At 35.7% G+C, this 23,636-nt stretch overlaps 6 protein-coding genes and 1 pseudogene across 11 annotated transcripts; 6 read left to right on the forward strand and 1 right to left on the reverse strand.

Annotated features, from left to right (window-relative positions):
* The first annotated feature begins 1,806 nt into the window (after positions 1 to 1,806).
* On the forward strand, positions 1,807 to 2,483 carry LOC109132221 (uncharacterized). The gene is made up of 2 exons (XM_019243506.2): positions 1,807 to 2,157; positions 2,251 to 2,483. Exons 1-2 carry the CDS (start codon positions 1,940 to 1,942, stop codon positions 2,315 to 2,317), a joined length of 285 nt encoding a protein of 94 aa, XP_019099051.1. The 5' UTR covers positions 1,807 to 1,939; the 3' UTR covers positions 2,318 to 2,483.
* Positions 2,484 to 3,513: 1,030 nt separating this feature from the next.
* LOC104775837 (alanine aminotransferase 1, mitochondrial) lies at positions 3,514 to 7,577 on the forward strand. The gene is made up of 14 exons (XM_010499771.3): positions 3,514 to 4,128; positions 4,776 to 4,826; positions 4,914 to 4,964; positions 5,057 to 5,122; positions 5,200 to 5,261; positions 5,362 to 5,440; positions 5,525 to 5,629; positions 5,712 to 5,822; positions 5,953 to 6,090; positions 6,183 to 6,378; positions 6,473 to 6,627; positions 6,747 to 6,821; positions 6,901 to 7,104; positions 7,202 to 7,577. The coding sequence occupies exons 1-14, from the start codon at positions 3,892 to 3,894 to the stop codon at positions 7,316 to 7,318; spliced, it is 1,647 nt and encodes a 548-aa protein (XP_010498073.1). The 5' UTR covers positions 3,514 to 3,891; the 3' UTR covers positions 7,319 to 7,577.
* A 1,343-nt stretch (positions 7,578 to 8,920) lies between these two features.
* On the reverse strand, positions 8,921 to 9,832 carry LOC104775838 (MADS-box transcription factor 23-like). Its single transcript, XM_010499772.3, has one exon. The coding sequence runs from the start codon at positions 9,721 to 9,723 to the stop codon at positions 9,079 to 9,081; it is 645 nt and encodes a 214-aa protein (XP_010498074.2). The 5' UTR covers positions 9,724 to 9,832; the 3' UTR covers positions 8,921 to 9,078.
* Positions 9,833 to 10,247: 415 nt separating this feature from the next.
* Positions 10,248 to 12,655, forward strand: LOC104775840 (uncharacterized). 5 transcript variants are annotated; one of them, XM_010499773.3, is made up of 7 exons: positions 10,248 to 10,877; positions 11,037 to 11,067; positions 11,167 to 11,185; positions 11,613 to 11,710; positions 11,851 to 11,949; positions 12,111 to 12,283; positions 12,372 to 12,655. In XM_010499773.3, the coding sequence occupies exons 1-7, from the start codon at positions 10,710 to 10,712 to the stop codon at positions 12,456 to 12,458; spliced, it is 675 nt and encodes a 224-aa protein (XP_010498075.1). In that variant the 5' UTR covers positions 10,248 to 10,709; the 3' UTR covers positions 12,459 to 12,655. The 5 variants fall into 5 exon arrangements, with proteins under 5 accessions (XP_010498075.1, XP_087356453.1, XP_087356456.1 ...); XM_087500328.1 differs by having other exon boundaries at positions 10,487 to 10,877; positions 11,167 to 11,442; positions 11,518 to 11,710; XM_087500329.1 differs by having other exon boundaries at positions 10,652 to 10,877; positions 11,167 to 11,517.
* A 297-nt stretch (positions 12,656 to 12,952) lies between these two features.
* LOC147946659 (uncharacterized) lies at positions 12,953 to 13,606 on the forward strand. Its single transcript, XM_087507197.1, has one exon. It carries the CDS (start codon positions 12,953 to 12,955, stop codon positions 13,604 to 13,606), a length of 654 nt encoding a protein of 217 aa, XP_087363323.1.
* Positions 13,607 to 15,765: 2,159 nt separating this feature from the next.
* LOC104775841 (phosphoinositide phosphatase SAC5) lies at positions 15,766 to 20,805 on the forward strand. The gene is made up of 16 exons (XM_010499774.2): positions 15,766 to 16,225; positions 16,678 to 16,882; positions 17,011 to 17,176; positions 17,287 to 17,509; positions 17,621 to 17,697; positions 17,886 to 18,073; positions 18,169 to 18,266; positions 18,384 to 18,517; positions 18,622 to 18,750; positions 18,893 to 19,196; positions 19,287 to 19,408; positions 19,500 to 19,610; positions 19,720 to 19,887; positions 19,980 to 20,150; positions 20,251 to 20,338; positions 20,446 to 20,805. The coding sequence occupies exons 1-16, from the start codon at positions 16,139 to 16,141 to the stop codon at positions 20,527 to 20,529; spliced, it is 2,355 nt and encodes a 784-aa protein (XP_010498076.1). The 5' UTR covers positions 15,766 to 16,138; the 3' UTR covers positions 20,530 to 20,805.
* A 2,122-nt stretch (positions 20,806 to 22,927) lies between these two features.
* Positions 22,928 to 23,636, forward strand: LOC104775842 (auxin-responsive protein SAUR77 pseudogene; annotated as a pseudogene). The gene has a single exon (XR_015586763.1). The product of XR_015586763.1 is annotated as an auxin-responsive protein SAUR77 pseudogene (transcript).

The following is a 23,636-nucleotide window of genomic DNA, read 5'->3' on the forward strand; positions in this document are numbered from 1 at the left end:
AATCCTACCTCAAAATGTATGATTTTGAGGGAGAGCATTTTTAACTAAAAAACAAATCAAAATCTCTTAGAATCATTCAAAGTAGCAGTTTTTTTAAAAGTTGTAATATTTTGAATAACAGTAGATTTCAAGTAAGTTTTATAAATCATTGATTGAATAACAAGAGATTCTAGAGTAGTTTAAATAACTTTACATAAATCCAAATTGAAAAACATAGGATTTTAAAAGATTTTTAAAAATCATCAATTGAATAACAAGTGATTTTAAGAATACTCTAAAATCTTTTAAAATACCAAGTTCAATACCCCCTCTAATTGAGATTAGTTGATCATTCATCATCTATATAGACATTTATAAAATAAATCCTGACACTTATTTATGTCATTAACACTAAATAATTAATTTAATAAATTAATTAATTCTACTTATATTTGATTTTTTTATAGAAACTAATTGCTTTAAAAGGTAACCAACATCATTGTCAATATATACAGATTTTATTTATTTATTTTATAAGAAGGTGAGTAAAGATGTATTGTTCTTTACAAATTTGAAAAACTGATTTGATAAAAAGGGACTTTTAACCTCACATACTATATTTTACTTTCACGGGTTTCGTATGATAAGTTTTTGTGGATTAATTCTTTTTGAACATGTTGCGTGAACCGCCTAGCATGGCGGGTTTGGACTATAGAACCAACACTAAAACTATTAGTTTATTTCATACTATAGATTTGTAGTCATAGTTTAAAAAATTAACTTATAAATTATTTAGTATATGAACTACAAAATATTACACATACTACAACACATTCTTAATATTCCAAAAAAAAAACTGTATACACATAAAAATATACACTAACATACCATATAGAAATATACCTCTGTTTAATTATAGAAAATAAAATTAAGTGTCTTAAAATTTTATATTCTATCTAATAACAAATTTAATGTAATTAGGTCATAAATTGTATAAAACGTAAGAAGAAGAAAAACATTCTAAACAAAATTATAAATTAATTAGATAAAATTTAATTAATTAAAAATTTGAAAACTAAATAAATTAAAAATATTATTTAAAATACATTAATTTATAATTTAGTCCGGCAGAGTACTTTCACCCTAGTAGTGATTTCATAATTATTTCTCCTAGTTCTTTCACCTCTCCCAACTTGGGAGGATCTACTCATCAAGAATCTGAGCCGGTTCGTTCTTGGAATCAATTTTTTCTTCTCTGTTTTTGTGTATTAATAAAATGTAAATAACTGAAACAGTTTTTCTAGAGTTGTTTAGTCAGATTATCAGTAGTAGAGAGAGACAAAACAGCTGCTACCTGCAACTGCAATTATTTTCTTTTCTGAAGCTGGACTTATATTACTAATACCTCCAATTTCCAAAGTTATGTCTTATAGAAAACTTATAAAATTCAACAAAGTTATGTTTCAGCCTCTTTTGAGTTCCCCAATAAGACTAGGCAGAAATCACGTGCTCTTATCACATGACCACCATCCATCCTCTTCACTTGAGTGAGTTTCAAAGCAGTTACATGAGTTAGGTAATGTGTATTTGTGGTGGATCTTTGTCTCTCTCTCTCTGACATATGATTATTGTATCATCGTTTCAATGTAGATGCTAAGGAATATCATCATCATCAGTAAATGATTAAGAATAAGATAAGTATCTCACCATCTGGATTATATAACAACAGTCAAAGTAAAACATCACGTGATCAGATCCCAATAACTATGTGTTCAAACACTAACTCATCATATTTTTATTCTATAAAGTACCAAGCTTAATTTAGAAGTCTCTCGTCTCTCTCCATCTCTCTTTCTCTCTAACTCACATCAAGACTTTCTCAGTTACAAGAACAGAACACAACAAGCACAAGTTCAGAGGTTTCAAGATTCCTAAAGATTTACAAAGAAGAAAACTCACAATGAAGAGATATGGTTTAGTGGCTCTGGTTCTGTTACTTGTAGCTATCTTTAGCAGCAAGTATAGTGTAGAGGGCCGTTCTCTGTTAACGATGACACCTTCTGGTCAAGCTGTGAGAGATTTACAGATAAGCAAGGAGATGAAAAAAGGGCCGCTTAGGGGAGAAAAAGATAGCTTCAGAAAAATCCCAAGGAGCGGCTCAAACCCTATACAGAACAAGTAAAGAAGATACGATACACATAATTCTTTTATGTATCTTCCAAAGATGGGTTTTAGGGTAATTGACATCAAGAGTGTTTCTTTTTGTATCAGGTGTAATCCACCCGTAGATGTTGAAGGAAGTAGGAAACAGCAGGTCACAGCATCAAAAAAACCTTAGGATGTTTCAGTTGTTTTTCTTTCCTTCTTTTTTGATCTTAGATCCTCTTTACGTTTGTTTTTTTTCCTATTTTGTTAGACTAAGGTACCTAGACATGTGTTTCTTGATGCTGTAATCTACTTGATATATATAAAGTTCCCATATATAAAACTCTTTTATCTTTTAATTATGGTGCATTCAAAATTCATAGATCAAGAATGGAGGAAACTTTATAACGCCTCACTCGTGTAGTCTTAACCTTACTTCTCAACTCTTTGAGTCTTTATGTTCTTCTCTCTTTCTTTTTTTTTTTTTTTTTTTTTTTCTGCTTTGTGGTTTCTATTCTTTCCCATAGCATCTTCTTGACGATGGTTCTTAAACTATTTCCTTGTGTTCTTTGGTTGTTAAGCTACAAATGCATCCTGAGAGTCAGTCAGTCTGTATCAAATGAAAGTTGTTCTGAGGAAAATTAGGATTTTCTCAAACCAAATACAGATCAAAGCTAATTATATGTTGATTATTTAGCTGGCTGTCTTGATATCCACTGATTACTTCTCACTGCAAAACAGCTATAACGATTTATTTTTGTGGGACACTTCAAAATGAAAGAAGTATAATCCCAAATTCAGAATGATTTACCAGCACTTGTGAGCACTAAATTCACTTTGACACATAAAAGTTTACTTCTCTAAATTTCCGATACAGATTAATTACAAGACATCTGGAACAAAAGTGGCATCCAACACAAAATACTGGCATATGTACATTAGCAATTGCTAATGATTTTTGAAATGAGCAGTTGATATTTGAAGAAGGATCATTAGCAAATCATTTTGTAAAACCTAACTTAGTATCTACGAAATCCCTAGCTAATGCCTACAAAGAAACAAAAACAATTAGCAATTCAACTCATCAGTAAATCCATTTCAGTCATTGAGGAAGACATTGAAAAAAAACTGCCGCCGCTTACAGGGCTATAGCTTTTTTAAGGATAAAAGGCGACGCCGTTTTGCTTTATAACAATACAATATGATTAAAATAAAATTGCTCACTAACAAGTTGGGCCGAAAGAGAATCTAAAAGTAATTGGGCCAATAATGATAAAGAATCTATACCATTTTTTTAATTAGCGAGATTTGTCAAGTTCTTAATCTTAAACAGCGGTTTCAGCGCTGACCCCCCAAACAATAAAAACACATGGTTTTGTCTGAATCCACGATCCAGAAGTTGTTTATATTCACAGTAAATTTGTTCATTAATATAATGGAAGACGTTTCAAAAAGAAAAATCAAAATTGGGGTTATGTACGAATTGTAGAAAGAAATTGAAAAGGAGAAATACTTTTGTGACAAATATTAGGGGAAAAAAGTAATAAATAAATAAATATTCGTTGAAAGAAAAGGCAAATTCCATAAATTCCAAATCGGTGGACGAAGGAAAAAAATGTCAAAATCAGTGTGAAAAGGAGAGAGAGAGAAGACAGGAATTAGGGAACTTTCGTTTTTGGAGAGCAAAAACAAAACAAAAAAAAAGAGAAATTTGGTTTGAGCACCAAGGAAATATAGAAGTATAAATCCCTCTATCACACAACACAGATGCGGAGATTCGTGATTGGTCAAGCCAAAAATCTTGTAGATCAGACTCGTCGTCGTCATCATCATCACAAAAACCTCACCTTTCTCTCTCTTCTTCCTCCTCCTCCTCCCTTTTCAGCTCCTTCCGCTTCTTCTTCTTCATCGCGTCTCTTGTCTTCTTCTTCTTCTTCTTCCGATATGTCTGCTTCTGATTCCTCTTCCTCTCTTCCCGTTACTCTTGACACCATCAATCCCAAGGTTGGTTTTTTCTTTTTTTTTTTTGTTTCTCTCGCCTTTTATTTCTTCTCTTTGTTCAATCAACAATAGTTTGATCTTTTGGAGTTTTAGGTGATTTTGCATTCTGGGTTTGGATTTTTCGATTGATTTTGTAAAAGCGAAGAGCTTTGTTTACCTTCTTAAAGATTGCTCTGTGCTAGATTTAGGAGGGTATATTGAGAATATGCTTGTGTGCTTAAGGGTATATGATATGATATCGTATCCTCGTCTTACGCAGCTAGATCATTGACACCTTGATGGGTTTGTTTCTTTTAAGTATTATATATATATCACTTGGTGATCCTTTGCTATATTATACACATATAAAACTGGGACTTTTTGAAATTCTTTTTGTTCTTCACCCTTTTTGTGGATGTTATAAAAGTCTGGATTTATGTGTTCTTCCTAGATTCGATCCTTGTGATTTATTAAATGATTGTTTGATGCTTACTTTTTCTCTTTAATTTGTTGAATTGATTTAGCTCATACTATTCCAGTTGAATAGTTTCTTGTCAAGGAACAGTTCTGCATCTTTAATCTAGCTCTTAGTGACTGATGATGTCTTGAAGCTTTTGTTTGGGTTTTTCTTTTTCATTCTAACGATAGAGTTTCTTTTTGGGGGATCTTAGGTTCTCAAATGTGAGTATGCTGTCCGTGGAGAAATTGTCAACATTGCTCAGGTAAAACATCTTTTTTTTTTTCCTTGATTGTATTTTTCTTAAGTGGATACTGTTTTGCTCATTTTGATTTCTGCTTTCACCTCACAGAAATTGCAAGATGATTTGAAGATTAACAAGGACGCTTATCCCTTTGATGAGGTACGTTATAATCGGTGTTTAGTCCTTTTTGGTGTTGTCTAACTTGATTCTTGTCTTGAATGAAAGCTTACAAGCTTCTATGCTTTTGACAGATTATCTACTGTAATATCGGGAATCCTCAGTCTCTTGGTCAACAGCCTATAACATTCTTCAGAGAGGTACATAAGTGAGCTTCTATGGTGCTGATTTGTTCCACATGTTACTTGTGAGTTAACTTGTAACATCTATGTCTCAGGTTCTTGCTCTGTGTTCCCACACTGCCCTGTTGGACGAGAGTGCAACACATGGTTTGTTCAGGTACTAAAACTGGTTTATATTTTTTTCTACCTCACTATAATTCTCTGCTTCTGTATCGTGGTATAAGACTTGGTTTAAAATTGATTGCAACTTTTATTAGTTCTGATTCAATTGAGCGGGCTTGGAAGATTCTGGACCAAATTCCCGGGAAAGCGACTGGTGCTTACAGCCACAGCCAGGTTTGTGGCATTAGAACTCTTGATAGCATCTCTTCCTTCCTCTCAATATACGATCCAGTCTTTTAATCTTCTGTTCTGCCTCAGGGTATCAAGGGATTACGAGATGCAGTTGCTGCTGGAATTGAAGCCCGTGATGGTTTCCCTGCTGATCCTAATGATATTTTCATGACAGATGGCGCAAGCCCAGGGGTAATGATTATCAAACTTCTCTAAACTCTTAGAATTTGAAACCCTTGTTTTGAAGGTGACAATATCGTTCCTCTCGTTCTAGGTTCATATGATGATGCAACTTCTCATAACTTCAGAGAAAGATGGAATCCTTTGCCCTATTCCGCAGTACCCATTGTACTCAGCATCAATTGCCCTTCACGGTGGAACTTTGGTATGTTTGTAATGTCTGTTTCTGATGATGATATCATTTTGACTGATGACTATATCAACTGGGGAAATGAATCTACTTCCGAGTTTTTTTTGTCTTCCTTCTTCTGATTTTTGTCATCTTCTTCTGGTAGGTTCCATACTACCTTGACGAAGCATCAGGATGGGGCCTTGAAATATCTGAGCTGAAGAAGCAACTTGACGATGCTAGGTCAAAAGGTATCACTGTGAGAGCTTTGGCTGTCATCAACCCTGGAAACCCGACAGGGCAGGTAAATGGATCTTGGAGACTAAAACTCACAAATCTATATCCATGCAAATGATAGTTTCGTCTAAATGTGACCTCTGCTATTCTCTTGTTAAGGTTCTTGCGGAAGAAAACCAGCGTGACATTGTTAATTTCTGCAAACAAGAGGGTTTAGTTCTTTTAGCCGACGAGGTTTACCAAGAAAATGTTTACGTCCCTGACAAGAAATTTCATTCCTTCAAGAAAGTAGCCCGGTCTATGGGCTACGGTGAAAAGGATCTTGCCTTAGTCTCATTCCAGTCTATCTCCAAAGGTTTGAAAAAGAACAATCATCTTAGTTAATTGATAAGCTTCTCATTATTGGCGATATGAAATTAGTCTTAAAACTGGATTCATTCTTTCGACAGGATACCATGGAGAGTGTGGAAAGAGAGGTGGTTACATGGAGGTTACTGGATTTACTTCTGATGTAAGAGAGCAGATCTACAAAGTTGCTTCTGTGAATCTTTGTTCCAACATCGGTGGTCAAATTCTTGCTAGCCTCATCATGAGCCCACCCAAGGTATAAAACATCTATATGACTTTCTCATCACATATTCACAATTGATTCAATTTCCTCCAGGTGGCTTGAACTTGCCACTCCGATAATTGACTTTAACAGCTTTTATGAAATTGTATCAGCCTGGTGATGATTCCTACGAATCATACATAGCAGAGAAGGATGGCATTCTCTCGTCTTTAGCAAAACGTGCAAAGGTTAGTCGCATATTATAGAGAATTAGGACTAATCATTAGATGTTCCTGTTCTTAATACGTCTGGATTTAAACCGTGCAGACTCTTGAAGAGGCTCTGAACAAGCTAGAGGGTGTTACATGCAATAGAGCAGAAGGAGCTATGTATCTATTCCCTTGCCTTAACCTTTCAAAGAAGGCGATTGCAGCTGCCGAGGCGGAAAAGACAGCACCAGACAACTACTACTGCAAACGCCTTCTAAAAGCTACTGGAATAGTTGTAGTCCCTGGTTCTGGCTTTAGACAGGTTTGGAAAAAGAAAAAGCTTTCTTTTAAAGAACCGAACCAAAAGCTCACTTACTGTTATTGATCTTGTGTGTGTGTGTTTTTTGGGTTTGATATAGGTACCCGGAACATGGCATTTCAGGTGCACTATACTTCCCCAAGAGGATAAGATTCCAGCGATTGTTGATCGTCTAACTGCGTTCCACAAGAGCTTCATGGACGAGTTCCGCGACTAAGCATTCTGTTTTGAAGATCTCTCTATATAGATTTATGATCAATCTTGAGTAATAATAAGAAAAAGGTCCCATGCATTCCTTTTCTTTTTCACCGACATCGTGTTTACAGAAGCTTTTGAGATGTGAGAGCATTAGTTAGTGCTCTTCTCTTCTTCTTATTCACCTTTTGTTCTGTTTTTTTATATTGGCTGATAGTCATAAACCATACTATATTATTGAAAGAGCTTTTATAAACGATTGTTAAACTCTTTTCCACCCATTCCATGTTCTAAGTCACGATTTCATAGAATCATTTTCGTTCTTTCTTCATTTAAAAAATATAAATCTCTGCATACGACTGCAGGAAAATAGTGATGATTCGTAGAGAGACAAAACAGCTGTTACCTGGAAAAATTTTCCTTTGAAATTGGACTTTGCACTAATACCTCCAAATTCCCTTAATAACAGTAGGCAGTAATCACGTTCTCTATTCACGTGGCCACCATCCCCAAGTTTCAAAGCACACATGTACAGTTAGTTGCACATGAGTTAGGTAATGTGTATAGGTGGATCTGTCGTCTTTCTCTACATATGATATGGTATCATCGATATGATTGAATGCAGATGCTGAGGACTATCATCACCAGTAAAACGATTGAGATTAAGATAAGTGTCTCACCATCTGATTAGTATAGCAGTAGTAAAAGTAAGATCACGTGGTTAGATCCCCAATCGTATTATATAAAGCATAGCACGAAGCTTTATAAGTCTCTCTTTATCTAACTCACATCTATCCAAGATTTTCTCAGTTAGAATTACAAAAACATAACAGACCAAACAAGTTATACGAGCTTTCAAGACTCCTAACGGAATTGCAAGAAGAGAACTCACAATGAAGAGATTCTATTCAGTTGCTCTCATTGTGTTATTTGTATCTTTAGCAGCAAGTATGTATAGTGTAGAGGGACGTTCTCTGTTAACAATGACACCTTCTGGTAAAGCTGTGAGAGATTTTCAGGTAGGCAAGAACCTAAAGAAAGCCCCAGTTAGAAGAGAAAAAGATAGCTTCCGAAAAGTCCCAACGAATTCCCCAAATCCTACTCCTGCTTCTTCATCACGTCACTTGTCTTCTTCTTCGGAAATGGCTTATTCTGCTTCCTCTTCCTCTCTTGACCCCATCAATACCAAGGTGGTTTTTTCTTTTTCTATGTCTGAATCTAACTCTAGTGAGTGAAGTCTTGAAAATTAAATTGTGTTACTCTAATAATATGATTTTTCTTGGAGATTTCAGGTTCTCACGTATGACGGTATGAGTATGCTGTCCGTGGAGAAATAGTCAACATTAGTCAGTGATGAGCTAGCCTGGATGTGTTGAGGCCTGAAGGAGCGCAGTTGTACAGACGGTCCAACGTGAAAGAGAAAAGCGAGTTGCAAGTTTTTTTTTTTTTTTTGGTGAATAGCGAGTTGCAAGTTTTTTTGGATTAACCTAACACTTTTAGTCTACGCTTTTTTTTTGTTTTTTGCGTTGAGTCAAATTGTATGGAAAAATTAAAAAAACATTGGAAGCTGGATTGACTGATTTAATACTTTTCTACATTATGAGTACGTGTTCAAAAATTAATAATTCAAACAACTTGATTTCCAAAGTATAAAGTATACAAGCTAAGAAAACAATGAATCAAATATAAAATAGCATAAAATCATATAACTAAACTCATAAAACTAAATCAAATACTTGAGAAATTCTCTAGAGGAATACTTATACAAGTGACCAAAAGCAATCACCCGTTTTGACCTACACGGCAGCGAGTAATCCCATCCGTCAGATTTTCCAAGTTTTGCATATCCATCATCGGTTTCCAACCCATCATGTTGATTGGCCATGCCGGAACAATCTCAACCGGCCGATCATTGCTCATGGCCATGATCTTTTTCCCTAAATTTTCTCTGAACACACTCAATGCTGCCACGTAATCTTCAAGCTCCTCCTCTGGAACACTCTCCACCGGACGCTCCCACCACGACCTCCTACCTTCTTCCTCCGCCGCGTTATTACCGGCATATCCCTCCAACTTCACCGGAATCTTACGAAGATACTTGTCGATCAATGCGTCTACGTGGCCAAACCTGTAGATCCTACCGCATCGAGAGAACGTAATGACGGCGATTTTTGCACCGGTGAGAACGCTCAGTTCAGCTGATTTCTTGAACAGCCCACGGCGTCTTTTGGAGAAGGTTACTTGTCTCTTGCTCTCTTCCTTGATCTCCTTGATCTCTATCTTCTGTCTACCTCGTGTGGTTTTAGGGGTGGTTTGTGCTGTTGTCTCCTTTTTGGGTTTACTAACAGACACGTTAGGGGTTTGAAGTGGATCCTTGGACGTCGTCACGCAGGTCATCGATGATGATGTTTCTCTTTCTTCTTCCATGACCAAAGCGGGAAGGAGAGATTAAAGAAAGTATATATCATTAGGTTTTTCTTGGACGTGGGGATTTATATAGCTGTTCATCGTTATGCTGTAATAAAGGCAATTGTAATATTGTGCTTTATTTATGGAAAGTTTGGTTTAAATGCACTCCCAATTATTTAACATTTTGGGAATGATTTCATGAATTAAAGATACTCTTTCGCTAAAATGTAGGACACGTGTTTTGTTAGACAAAATTTATAGAAATAAATATATATATATATATATATATATATCCGGGATAAGTTCCCATTTTACTCGTTCGTTGAATAATCAGTTGTGACACACGTAATATATTCATATAATCGACCAAAAAAAACAAAAATATTCATATAAATATATGGTCCACCCAAAGATAAGCGAATCATGTATTACCAACCATCCATCATCACACACACACGTAACATCATGCATGGCGGCCGTCGATCGGCAGAAGAAATGAACATGATGACGTCTTCTTTGCTTAATGCTTACATTAACTAATTGATCAAAATATCACGGATTCACGGTAAAATGTCTAAATAATTAATTGATCAAAATTAAATAATCTCAAATCGTGGCCAACAAGTGATTGATGAGTGAATGACATCATTCCGATCCTATTCATTGATAACAATCCAAATCATGATTAACGGAAAATTAAATTTAATAAACCAGCTAGTTAAATTTTTTTGTATACATTTTTGTGTATATAATAATTTATTGATATGAATGTTGCCAATTTGTGTGCAGTCCGATCTCATCTACACTATGTGGAAGATACTCTCTTATCACTAAGCGTAAGGGTAAAAGGGTAAAAGGGTAAAGGGTAAAAGGGTAAAATCATGTTCTTCCTCCCCGATGACTCCGGTAAAGGTCGTCGGGAAAAGACGGCCGAGTTGAATCAATTGAAAAATCAAAATCTCTATCCACCTCCGTCCGAAGATTGCGTATTTGAGAATAGATAAATGACGGCGACGGCGACGGTGATGAAGAAGGCGGAGGAGCTGGTGGGTAAGGCGATGAAAGGAAACGATGCTTCTCATGACGCCGCGCACGTGTGGAGGGTCCGAGACCTTGCTCTCTCTATTGCTCGCGAGGAAGGTCTCTCTTCCAACTCCGACTCCATGGAAATTGTGAGTTTTTGGAACCCTTAATTTGTTCTTCGTTATTCTATTTTCACATTCCTAGTCCAGTCTTAGTTAAGTTCTTGTAGTGCTATAGATTGTGAGATGTTTCTTGTCAATATTAAATTTTTCTCTCTGGGTGAACCATCTCTGTTGATCTTTTTGCAGGTGGAGTTAGCTGCTCTTCTCCATGATATAGGTAGGCACCTTCTTTTTTTAATCCTCTTCTTTTAAGCCATGTGTTTATACTCCAAAGATCGATCATATATAGTGTGTATCTCTTACTCTCTCTTATCAGGTGATTACAAGTACATAAGGTTTGTTTCCCTAAGTCTTATTTTCATTTTCAACAGCTCGAGTCCCTTGCAACATTCTTGAGATTCGTACTTCCACTATGTAAAAGTGTTTACTTTTTTTGCCCCTGAAACTCTCTATGTTCCCCTGCATTTAACTTTGTTTGAACTAACCTGGATTGATTAATACACTTACAAGTGCTTCTAGAGTCTCCTCGTAATTTGGTAACATAGGTGCTAGATTCCATATATTCGCAAATGCTTATATTGGATACCATTAGGTGAGGCTTGTGAGAGATTCCTTGCCAGATTTCCCCACCCTAGGCTCTACTAAGTGAAATTTACTGTGTATATAGGTAATAAAACATTCCTACATGAATGATGATGATGACTAGTTTTCTGCCCCTGACATGTTGCTTCATGGCAAACTTACATTATAACCGGGATTCAGAGACCCTTCGGAAGCAAAACTTGTTGAGAATTTCCTGGATGAGGAAGGTATAGAAGAGACCAAGAAGATGAAGATACTAACGATCATCAATGGAATGGGTTAGTCTCACTTTTACTCAGCATATCCAATGTACTGTTACTAACTTGCATGAGTTTTCACTGCGACTAAGCAAAATATGTCTGTAAATTGCATTCTCTTGTATCTACATTTAAGAACAGAACAAGTGTATTGTTTCCAGGTTTCATAGACGAGTTAGCTGGTGCAGCACTCTGCGAATCTCTTCCAGAATTTGGGGTAGTTCAAGATGCTGATCGCCTTGATGCAATTGGTGCCATAGGTAAGAATGCTCTCTTGTGTGTATTTCGCTTCTCTGACAGTTTAAGAGTTTTGATATGTCATTGCCAAATATCTGCTGTGATGTCATCAGGAGATTCTCTATATTAGGAAATTTGTTGTGATCGTAGTTGCTGACTTTCTGTTGTTCTCTTTCCGTTTTAGGAATTGCTCGTTGCTTTACATTTGGTGGAAGCAGGAACAGAGTGCTTCATGATCCTGACGTCAAGCCCCGGACCGAGCTAACCAAAGAGCAGTACGTTAAGAAGGAGGAGCAAACAACTATTAATCACTTTCATGAGAAACTCCTCAAGCTAAAGCAACTGATGAAAACCGAGGTAAGATTAACAGAAAAACAATTCTATATACTATCCGGAAAGTTGTTTGAGATTTGAGAGTTGAATGTGGGATTGAAAAAAATATCAGGCGGGTAGAAGGAGGGCCGAGAAAAGGCACAAGTTTATGGAAGAGTTTCTTAAGGAGTTCTATGGAGAGTGGGACGGGTCAGCTTGAAAAGTTAAGAATGATCGATGATGCATGAAGAAAAAAAGCAGAGGATGTGTCGACCAGTTACTTAATTTGATTTAAATCAGTCAGTTGTACCCGACCAAACCAACCAATATATGTGGTTTACATACCTCGTGATAAGTTTACATTTATAAATGTTAAAATGCTTTGGTTTTTAAAAATAAAAATTATAAATGTGCTAATAATTAGGTTTTTCTTTATTTTGTCAATGCCAATGATTGTGGGATGAATCAAGGTTTGGCATCGCGTGGGTGTAGTAGGGATGTATCTTGTTTGCGGTGTGGCTTCGATGCAGAAACCATTTGCCATATGTTGTTTGTGTGTCCAATAGCGAGACAGGCTTTTGCCTTAGCTAACGTCCCGAGTCCAGTTGGGGGTTTTTCTACTGTGGATTTGGGTAAAAATTGAGAACATCTGTTAATGGTGCTACAGGATGACACGATCCCACATATGATCCGAGCTCCGATCCCTTGGATACTATGGGGATATGGAAACACCGTAACACAGTTGTGTTTGAGGGCAAGAGTGGTGATGTTCGTGCTTTAGTTTCCAAGGCATATGAGGATTGGAATCAATGGCAAGCACTCCAAGTTGTACCTGCTGAGGATACTTTGCGTCACTCTCGTTCACAAGGGATTCTGGAGCGAAAATGGAGTAAACCTTTACCGGGATTTGTTAAATGCAATGTAGGTTCCTCGTGGCATGGTCAATCTCACTTGTCAGGCGGTGCGTGGATTGTACGGGACGAGGCTGGACAGGTTCTATATCATGCGAGAGATGCACGTCCAGGACATGCTTCACAATTCTTAGCGGATCTTCACTGCTTATCTTGGGCGATAGAAGCTTTGAGTATTCTTCAGATTACTAAAGTAGAATTTGCTATGGACAACGCTATGGTCATTGAAGCGATCAAGAATCCATCAGCCTGGCCGCGGTTCAGTATCTTGTTAAGCAACATTCATGAGAACCTCTCTAAATTTGTGACTTGGAAGGCCACATCAGTCGCAAGTACTGCAAATTCAGTCGCAGGGGCAATAGCAAAAAGTGTTTCAAAGGATGGCAGATTACAGTCTTATCTATCACTTGGAGGGCCTTCTTGGCTTCAGCATCAAGTGAGAAATGAGACAGCATAATCGTTTGAGTTTATCTTTATTTTCTTCTCTTTATGTATAACTCTCGCTTTGTTTCGGAATTTTTCAGACGACAAAAAAAAAAAAAGCCAGTCTTTTTTTTTTTTTTGATAAAGAGAGCCAGTCTTATTCTTTTCATTTTTTTCATTTTTTTTTACGCCAAAGTCAGTTGTTGTCTTTTTCGTAAAGGGTTTTTATAAAGTCAGTGGTTTAAATATTGACTTTCTATTTTCGTTTTTAAGTCTTCTTTATATATAAGTGGAAGATGATGATATCATCTAACATGACTTAAAAATATGTCTTCTGGAATTTTAAGTGGATCGAGGCTATCATCGGTCGGCCATAATATATTATATAACATTACATTGTTTAAACTTGTATATTTTTAACAAATACTAGTTTTTGTTAATTGGGTGATCTTTATCTTATCTGTGATGGTAGTTAAGTTCGATTTTATAACACTAAAAATAATATCAGTTTCATGGCCGGTTTAAAAAGAACTACCAGCTAGACCTTAGCATATTTGAGTTTTCCAAATAAGTATTTAAGTATAGAGTCTATATGATTTGTGTTAGCTATCATTAGCGAAGTTCAAATACCCTTTGCTATTTAAACATGATTATTCTTACTGACATTTTTTTGCAGTAATTTTTATTCATTTTTTTCTTCTTTTACTGACAATTGTTCCTCAGTTTTTTTTTTTTTTTGGGACTTTGCTTCCATAATCAGTTGTTAACAAATAATATTAGGAAAGAGAGTTAACTTCGTGCAAAAGGAATTTCTGTTAAAATTAATAATAATGCATCGAATGGATTTATATTGTTCACATTTAGCCAAGTCGTTCGTTGCTTTGGTTTGTAGTAATAAAAAAAACAGAAAAGAAAAGAAAAGACTAATCTCGGGTATAGGCAATAATAATCTATTACCATTCTACATAACACACGTCCAACACTGAGAGGAGTAATTAGTGATTCAACCCATCGAACAGGTCGGCCATTACGCCTTCATTTTGTGTTTTAATAAAAAGTCTTCATAAGCTAATTACATTTCAAAAGTCACCTATTTTTTAACTTACACTTACAATTATCTATAATGAATAATCGTAAAATGACCCTACGGTTAAAAATTTTGTCGGAGGAGGAAATAGTTGTGACTAGAACGGAAATTGAAACATGTTGGTGGTGTGGTGCCGTGGCGGCATAGTAAAAGTATAGTCCATGTACGTAATTTAGGGTAAAATGTCATTATATTCCCTCCTATTGAAATTAGAATTAGTCGTAATAATATCGGAAGCCGGACCCAAGATGAACTAATATAATACAGTAAGACTTAAAAAGAAAGAATAACGAAAGATCGTGAATTATTATTATTATTATCGTGAAATATTTTAGAAAACTTATAAGAAAAGATCACCATCATCATCGTGAATTAAATTATTAGGGATGATGTTATGTATGGTGGACCCAATCTCTTCCTCCATGTGTTTAGCGTGCATCTCTACGATACGACATTCCATTCCATCGTAAAAAAAAATAAAGAAAAAGATATGTTACATTTTACCATACTATCTTCGGTTGAAAAAAATAAAAAATTTATCATGATTTAAAATTCTATTGAAACCAAAACATATATTCATCCGTTTCAAAATATAGGATGTTTTAAGTAAAGCATGCAGATTAAAAAGTCTTTACTTTTAATAAATTCAATCAATCATAAATAATATTGCATAATATAAAATACTAAACTAATCTAAAAGTTGCATCTAAACTTGAAAACATCATATATTATGAAACAAAAAACTTTTCTAAAACATCTTCTATTTTTTAAAACATCTTATATTAAAACAGAATAAGTATTTCTTATTTATGAGAATATAACCAACACTCATTTTCTCAAAAAAAAAAAAAAAAAAAAAAAAAGGAATATAAAAAGTGACACACAGAAGAGAAAACAAAGGTTGCCTTTCTAAATTATAAAAACATTTGACAATTACAAAAGGTGAAAAAAGTAAAAAAATTATGTATATAAAATAAATCAATTGAAGGAAAAAAAATCAGAAGACGCAAAAGGCGAGAGCCTTTTTTAACAAAGAAGATACCTGACGAAAAACGACAGCGTATCGTAAAGCCTATAAATAAAAGGGGGGGGGGGGGGGGGGAATTAGCGCCCAAAAGGTAAACAAATAAAAGCAGAAAGCTACTAAAAATTCCAGATTATTAATTTTACCATTTAAAAGAAAAAGAAAAAAAACAAAGTCTTCCCCTCATCATCTTCTTCGACCTGGTCACAATCCTTCGACGGCTCCACTCCTCTCTATCATCTCTCTCGAATCATCTTCTTCATCGCTATCTCCTTCTCCCAATTCGGAAATTTCTAAGAAATTCCCATATTGATTACTAATTCCTCACGCTTTAGTTTTTTCTCGTCTGCTTTGGTCTGTTTGTTTCTCTGTTATCGACTGATTTCGAAATCGGGGGTTAGAAACCGGGTCGGAGCTTCTGTTCAGGTTTCGGAATTTCAGATATATCTGGTCTGATGGGATCAGAGCCTCGGTTCGAACCGAGGCCCGAACTGATTAACTTGCCTGTTCTTCATAAATTCAAACTCTACGCTACTCCCTCGGTAACCAAACTTAAAGCTTCTCCTCCTTGTCCTGTTTCTCTTGATTTCGGTCCGATTATGCTCTGTGGTTATGTGAATCTTGTTGATTTTCTTGGTCTCTTTTAAATTTATGTTGATTTGCATCAATGTCAATCTTTTTTTTTTTTTAAATCCCATAATTGCCTTGATAACTACTGTTATGGTTTTAATGGATTTTGATTTTTTTTGGTTTCACATTCTCTAAGATGGTTTTGGTTTATTATTTAATGAGTCCGTCTGTTGTGTTTGCTTGGTGGTTCAATTTAGTTGTAATGTGTAAGTCATGAATGAGCCTTTAGCTTGACTTTATGTATAGAGTCTAATTTTGGTTCTAAGTTATTCTTAGCCTGTTTTTTGCTTACATGAAATTTTTAGCAATTTATAATCTAGCACTTGAATTTGAATTTTGTGAATAAAATGTGTTTTTTGTGCAGAATTTTTACTTGATTGGAAGAGATGAGAACAAGAGCTTTAGGAGGATTCTTAAGATTGATCGAAGGGACTTGAACGAGTTGAATTTATATGAAGATCCTACAAGGTATACTAAAGAAGAAATGCGCGAACTTAAAAGGCGGATGAGTGTAGGCAACGAGGATTCTGGTGGCTTTAAAGCTATCACTACTTGCTATGGTATCATTGGTATGTCCTCTTCTTTCTTTACCAGTTTACCACTCTGTCCCTTGTCCTTTTCTCATTGTTTTGTTTTTTGGAGGTTTCAGTGTATCGCTCTGTACTCACTGAGCAATGTTGATTTTTTTGGGGTGCAGGGTTTGTGAGATTCTTGGAGCCTTATTACATGCTGGTGATTACAAAAAGAAAGAAAGTGGGTGAGATCTGCGGCCATACAGTTTATGGTATTGCTGAGAGTCAAATGATTGTGATTCCACATCCTTCCATTCTGACCAAAGTGGCCAAGTCTGACGCCGAGCAGAGGTATTTCTATAGATTACTCTTCTAATGGTTATGTTCTTTTAAAATGAAAACTTTATGGTGTTAACTTTATCAGAACGCGTATCCGACATGTACTCCCCTTCCTATTATAGGTACAAGAGGCTCCTAAGCGTGGTGAATCTTAGCAAAAACTTCTACTTCAGCTACACATATCACCTCATGTATACCCTTCAGAAGAACATCGGCAACACTGAGAGAGGTAACGTTCACGACAACACAATGTTCGTGTGGAACGCCTTCTTAACACGCCAGATCAGACGGATCCTGCAGAATACCATATGGACAGTTGCATTGGTATACGGCTTCTTTCAGCAGGTAATAAACAAATGCATGCCTATATGAATTGTTTAGACTGATGGTTTTCCAAAACTTTGCTAATCTAAAGTTTTTCCTCACTAATGTCTACTGATCCTTTGCTTTGTCTAGACTAAATGTTCAGTATCTGGTGAAGAGTTTGTATTCACTATCATTGCTCGGCGTTCACGTCATTATGCTGGCACAAGGTAGTTCTTCATTCTGAAAGCTTTACCTTCTATGTTTCCTTTTTTCATTTTGTCTCACGGCCTACTTGCTCTTTAACATAATTGTAATATTGGGGGATTACACAATACCATATTTCAGTACTCCCTTTGAAAGATCGGGGCAAGTATTGATATCCCTTTGATATGAACTCCTCCTTGTTAATGTGCAGATATTTAAGGCGTGGTGTAAATGATATAGGCAGGGTAGCCAATGATGTTGAGACGGAGCAGATTGTTTCCAAAGTGGTTCCTGCTGGTCAGAAAATCCCAATAACCTCAGTTGTGCAGATTCGAGGCTCCATACCCTTATTTTGGTCACAGGAGGCATCGGTTTTCAACCCACAGCCCGAGATTATATGTAAGCACCATATGAAAATTGCAAAAAGGATCCCTTGGACTTTTCCATATCTTATCTTTAATACTCTTGGTTTTGTCTTGTTTTTTGGGTCACAGTGAATAAGAAGGACGGGAATTATGAGGCTACCCAACAGCACTTTAAGAATCTGAGAGAGAGGTATGGGAAGAGGATAATAATTCTGAACCTCCTAAAGGTAAGCTGCTCTCTCATTTTCTAGGAAAACTCAAATTGTATACATTGCTTCTGCCTGTTCTTGGATTATTGAAAGATAATATTGAGTGTATATATCATTGCTATTTTGTGTTATCAGACAGGTGAGAAAAAGCATCGAGAAAACATCTTGCGGGGAGAATTTGCAAAGACGATCCGATTTATTAACAGAGGCATGGACAAGGAGAATCGTTTAAAGGCAATCCATTTCGATCTAAGCAAACACTACAAAAAGTACTGCATTTTATGCACCCTTTAAGCAGAAACTAATGAGTTGGTCTGTATAATAAGTCTTTTTATATCCTAGAATTGTAACCATTTTTCCTTTCATTTGGCAGAGGAGCTGATGGTGCATTCAACCACTTGTGTATCTTTGCAAGGAAAGCATTGGAGTTAACTGACTTGTTTTACTGTAAAGTTCCTTCAGGTGTAGGAGCTGATGGAGTAATTTATGATTCGTTTTACAAGTAAGTTTGGTATGCTATTATATAGCAAATGCACTCTTCATGTAACAATAGCTGTAATTTATTGATTATCTCTCTTACACATAGTTTTGAATTTATTGCACGTTTGTTGGTAAGTCCTAATACTAATGATACTATGCTTTAGTAACCCTCTTCCGAGTCAAGATGAAGAAGCAAATAGTCCAGAAAAAGAAGCTTCCAAGGCAGAAATATTTTTTCTCCAAAATGGGGTCTTGAGGACAAACTGCATAGACTGCTTGGATCGCACTAATTTTGCGCAGTACGCCCACGGACTCGTAGCTCTTGGGCATCAGCTACATACATTGGAAATATCAGGACCTCCTGTCGTCGATCTTAATAATCCTCTGGCAATAGAATTAATGGAAGCTTACCAAAACATGGGTAATACACTTGCGCTGCAGTATGGTGGCTCGGAAGCACACAGCAAGGTGAATTGGTTTTACAACACATTTTCTGACTATGCTTTAGATATATTTTTGAACTGTGTGTTTCAACTTTAGAAAGTTTATGGTATGCAGATGTTTTGTGATCTGAGAGGTAACTGGAACATGGTGACGAGGCAGCGTGATATATTCACAGCTATGCGCCGTCACTACAATAACGCGTATCAGGACAGTGATAAGCAGAACGCCATCAATGTGTAAGCTATATTTTACAAACTTCTTGTCTTGTTTTTTCGTCTTTAAATTTGCTACTTGTTCGTTTAGTCTAAATACTGTCTCTGGTGACAGGTTCTTGGGGCATTTCCGGCCTCGAGTGGGGAGGCCAGCACTATGGGAGCTGGATTCTGATCAGCACAACATCGGAAGAGCTGGTTCTAACTTAGATATCGAAAATATGAGGTACCTAATTTTGTTGAAAATTTGGCTAAACCGGAAACTATTCTAAATTGAGTTGACATGTAAATTACAAATGATTAATATCTCTTCCAATACACTATATGAACTGCAGGCCACTAATTAGGAGATCATTTTCCGATAACATTCTCATGGACTGTGATTTAAATCTGGGGGAGCTGGTACGCGAAAATTCTCAGCCTTCACATGAAGGGTTAAACGGGGGTGTCTCAGGAACAAATTTAGATTTTCCATTCTGTGAAACTGAACCAGCTTCTTTAAGGTGTGAATCAGATTCTCTTTTTAACTTGTTTGAAGCATTTATTAACACTCTTTTTCTGATTCTTCTACCTTTGTCTTTGATCACATCTTCAGCTTCCTTTCGGTTATGCGCAATGAAGATCTTTTAAGAGAAACAGGGTCAGGGCAGATGTTTCCAGGCAGTTCCTCTAATTATGTAGCTCACAGGCCCAGTGATGTACCTGGCTTTGCACACTCATACAAAACTAAATTTACTCCAGCAGAAGAAATGTTTGAACGTTGCAGGTAAAAAACATTCGTCCGTATGCATCGTTCCTATAGCATTGTGATACATTTACGATATTCAGACATGAACCTTCTTTCATGTTCTAAATGTTTCTTGCAGCTCAAGGTCTTCTTGTTCCTCAGATAACTTGTTCACCGACCTGGATGAATCCGTTACTTCGTTAACCAAGACAAACTCTAGTTTTGATGTAATGTCCTTCTTCTCCATATCATTTTCAATTCAAGTTATCGATTTTTTCTTAACGCGTTCGCAGAGAAAGACACTGACTCGATTGGATTTTCCCATTATTTACAGTTTCCTATAATTGGTGGTTCCGATTTGCTGTCTGGTTTCTCAAATGAATTCGCTCGGTGGGTATTCTCAGGAAGACCATGGTAAAGAGGGTTTGGAGATGAAATTGTTTGTGCCTTGCATCGGAAGGTAACGTTGGTTACTTGCCAGGTACTCCAGGGTTGAAGAGCAATATATAACAGGACAGCACACCATAACAGCTACACATCTCTGTATATATATCCGACTCACCCTTGTAAAGGTCCATGTTTCTTGTTTTTATTGTTTCCCTAGCAACCTTGATTTCTTTTTCTTTTTTTTCACCACCCACAAAATTTGATTTTGTTTTTTTCTGTTTGGTATAGAGAGGGTTTGGTTTGATTATTCCTTTTTTTTTTTTTTTTCCATATAGTTACGGCCCATTCTTGAACCGAAAGAAATTGTGTGATTAGGAGTTGGAACGCATAATACCGCATTGTATTGAAAAATTACAACCAAGAAACATCATCATCATCTGGTTTTAAACTTTTAATCCTATGTCGCGCGAGCGTTTAATGCCTCAATACTAGAATCAACACCAGCAAATACATTTCTTAATTAAATCCTAACTGATAAAATTATTGGACCAAAAAGTTTATTTAGATTATACTGTAAAGGCAAATATACATACATTGGTATGTCTCAAACTCTTTAAACTGGCTGGTTAGTGGTTAAACCCCTTACCAAAGAAGTTGTGACGCACTCTTTAAGAACAACACCATCCCAACTGGCTTTTTTTTGCTCTTGCAACTAACAAATTTGTTCAGAATATTTTATTTATTTCTTCTCATTAAATATTTTGATTTTGTTGGCTGTTGGCTGGCAATTGTATGTTCGCCCACCAAAAATAAATACAGCTGGCCGATCTTTCTGAGATAAATAAAAATAAAAATTCAGTTCTTTTCTTCACTGTTGAATTTAATTCGATGATTGTTGGATTTAATCATTTAACAAAACAATAAAAATTTAGTCAATAGAGTTGGTACGTCTATACACTGCATTGTCTACGAGGACCAGGGTTGTGTCAACAGTTCAGGGTATATACCAAACAAGTTCTTAATTAGAAAATTATAGCATTAGGTTTTGAAATTAATATATCTAAATTACAATGGCCTTGTTCGTTTATTCATTTGGATGGACCATGTGAATGAATCATTCAAGTGTTGTTCGTTTTTGTCAAAAAAAAAACATCATCCAGAATCATTCACATGGATCATCTGAATGGTTTTTAAAATGTTAGTCAAAAATTTGAAATTCATTTGGATGAAGATGATTCATAAAAAAATAACAAGAGAATTATTGATTGACTATCCAAATGAACTATTTTTTTATCTTGTTTGTTGGGTCATTTGTCATTAAAATGAATCATTTAGATGTATCATTTAAATAGATCATTTAGATGGAAATGTTAAATGATGAAAAGAACATGGCCAATGTCAACATTTTAAAAAATACCTTCTTATGAATGTACAAAAAAAAATGTAGTAGAATACATTGAACCGATCGCAGATAGTCAAATGCACATAAGCAAAATATTATTTGCTTTGTTTAATTAGCTAAAGAAAGTTATATCTGGATTCCATTTTTGAGTAAATCATTAAGACGACTACAACTACTTATTAATAAGCATTAAAAACCACTAGTATTACTTAGGTGATGAATAGCTAATGATGCTCGTGGTTATTTTGTTGTTTTGATATCTCTTAGACTAAACTATTTAACAGTGTATGCTTGGACCATCTTATAGAGGTTTTCTAAACCTCCTTCAATTATTAGCTTATCTCTCAACAATTTGTAGTTTGATATTGACAGATGCTAAGGTTTTCTTCCACCCAATAATGTATATATGTTATATGATGTCAATTGTCGAATTTGTTTTTATTCAAGATAGTACAAATATACAAAGAATTAAAATGTACGGACCGCTTGTTCAAAAGAAGAAACTAGATATATCCGTTTATCATTTGTTGTTCCGTTTTGCGGTCTTGGTCAATTAAAATAAACAGTAAATTATTAGTTTTTATGAGTAATTTATTTTAGTAATTACTATTCACTAGTTACACCGACACCGTGCCATTTCGGCCAAAATCATAACGTTACGCGCGACACTAAATATAATTATCATAAAGATCTCTTATAAATATATCTCAAACATCGTCGACATGATTATATGTAATCTATTATCTAAAAAGAATCGATCACCCTTGGTCCGATACATTACACAACAATACACAAGAGGAGATCGTCCAGCCCACAAACACACGTATGCACATATCAACATGCATCGACACATCTACATACATATAATAAGATATTCTATAGATATTAAATTAAAATAGAAAAAGGAGACACTAGTCTAGTTTTACGGATTCTGTAGCCTTTTATATTTCTTATATTAAATTAAATTATCTATCTTAGCTGTTCTCTTTCTCTATCTATCCCTCTATATAAATACAAACGAACCCAATACTTCGTTTACGTACCAAGAAAGTTTGTTTCTCATCTTCAATACCAATAATACCTTGCGCATATTCACTAATTATGGCTAGATTCGGGAAACTGACAAAGCTCAAGTCAGCCATAAAGAAATGGCCTTCCTTGACGAAGAACCACCATTCAACCACCGCGTCCACCGCCTCTGAGGTCTCAAAGTGCGACGATCTCCATATGGTTTACGTCGGAAAGTCACGAAGACCTTACATGCTTAGCTCCCACATCATTGCTCATCCTCTTTTCCAAGAACTACTTGATCGGTCTTCGAGATTCATAGAAGAACGTCACGATCAAGAGACTGTATTAGTAGCTTGTGAAGTCGTATTGTTCGAGCACTTGTTATGGATGCTCAAAAACAGTTGCTCTGATCTCGACGATGGTGATGATCGCGAAAGAGGATCCGTCGAGGAGTTGGCTGAGTTCTATACTTATTGATGACCCAATACTTACATTTAATTTTTTTCTTTTAATATATACTTTTTTTGGTTTGATTCGACATGATCCAATGCGGTCACAAACCATTTTCTTTGCTTTTCTTTTTCCCCGAGCTATTTGTTTAGATTTTAGTTCTCTTAACCAATTACTATTTTAATTATGTCGGACAAGAGGGTGTCTAATATAATTATCCCTAATGATTAATAAATTGAAACAATGCTAAAATTGATCTTTTATTGATTTTGGTC

This window comes from Camelina sativa, chromosome 3 (assembly GCF_030686135.1).
Source record: "Camelina sativa cultivar CO46 ecotype springtype chromosome 3, ASM3068613v1".
Lineage (NCBI taxonomy): Eukaryota > Viridiplantae > Streptophyta > Magnoliopsida > Brassicales > Brassicaceae > Camelina > Camelina sativa.

Excerpts from the sequence above, each read along its gene's own strand:
- LOC104775837 (XM_010499771.3), top strand. The coding sequence starts at position 3,892 with ATGCGGAGATTCGTGATTGGTCAAGCCAAAAATCTTGTAGATCAGACT. Across the intron at positions 5,823-5,952 it reads CCCTTCACGGTGGAACTTTG|GTTCCATACTACCTTGACGA; the intron begins GTATGTTTGTAA and ends TTCTTCTGGTAG. Across the intron at positions 6,091-6,182 it reads CTGGAAACCCGACAGGGCAG|GTTCTTGCGGAAGAAAACCA; the intron begins GTAAATGGATCT and ends TCTCTTGTTAAG.
- LOC147946659 (XM_087507197.1), top strand. The coding sequence starts at position 12,953 with ATGGGGATATGGAAACACCGTAACACAGTTGTGTTTGAGGGCAAGAGT.
- LOC109132221 (XM_019243506.2), top strand. The coding sequence starts at position 1,940 with ATGAAGAGATATGGTTTAGTGGCTCTGGTTCTGTTACTTGTAGCTATC. Across the intron at positions 2,158-2,250 it reads TCAAACCCTATACAGAACAA|GTGTAATCCACCCGTAGATG; the intron begins GTAAAGAAGATA and ends TTTTTGTATCAG.
- LOC104775838 (XM_010499772.3), bottom strand. The coding sequence starts at position 9,723 with ATGGAAGAAGAAAGAGAAACATCATCATCGATGACCTGCGTGACGACG.
- LOC104775840 (XM_010499773.3), top strand. The coding sequence starts at position 10,710 with ATGACGGCGACGGCGACGGTGATGAAGAAGGCGGAGGAGCTGGTGGGT. Across the intron at positions 11,711-11,850 it reads AACGATCATCAATGGAATGG|GTTTCATAGACGAGTTAGCT; the intron begins GTTAGTCTCACT and ends TATTGTTTCCAG. Across the intron at positions 12,284-12,371 it reads AGCAACTGATGAAAACCGAG|GCGGGTAGAAGGAGGGCCGA; the intron begins GTAAGATTAACA and ends AAAAAATATCAG.
- LOC104775841 (XM_010499774.2), top strand. The coding sequence starts at position 16,139 with ATGGGATCAGAGCCTCGGTTCGAACCGAGGCCCGAACTGATTAACTTG. Across the intron at positions 17,698-17,885 it reads CGTCATTATGCTGGCACAAG|ATATTTAAGGCGTGGTGTAA; the intron begins GTAGTTCTTCAT and ends GTTAATGTGCAG. Across the intron at positions 19,409-19,499 it reads AAGCAGAACGCCATCAATGT|GTTCTTGGGGCATTTCCGGC; the intron begins GTAAGCTATATT and ends CTCTGGTGACAG.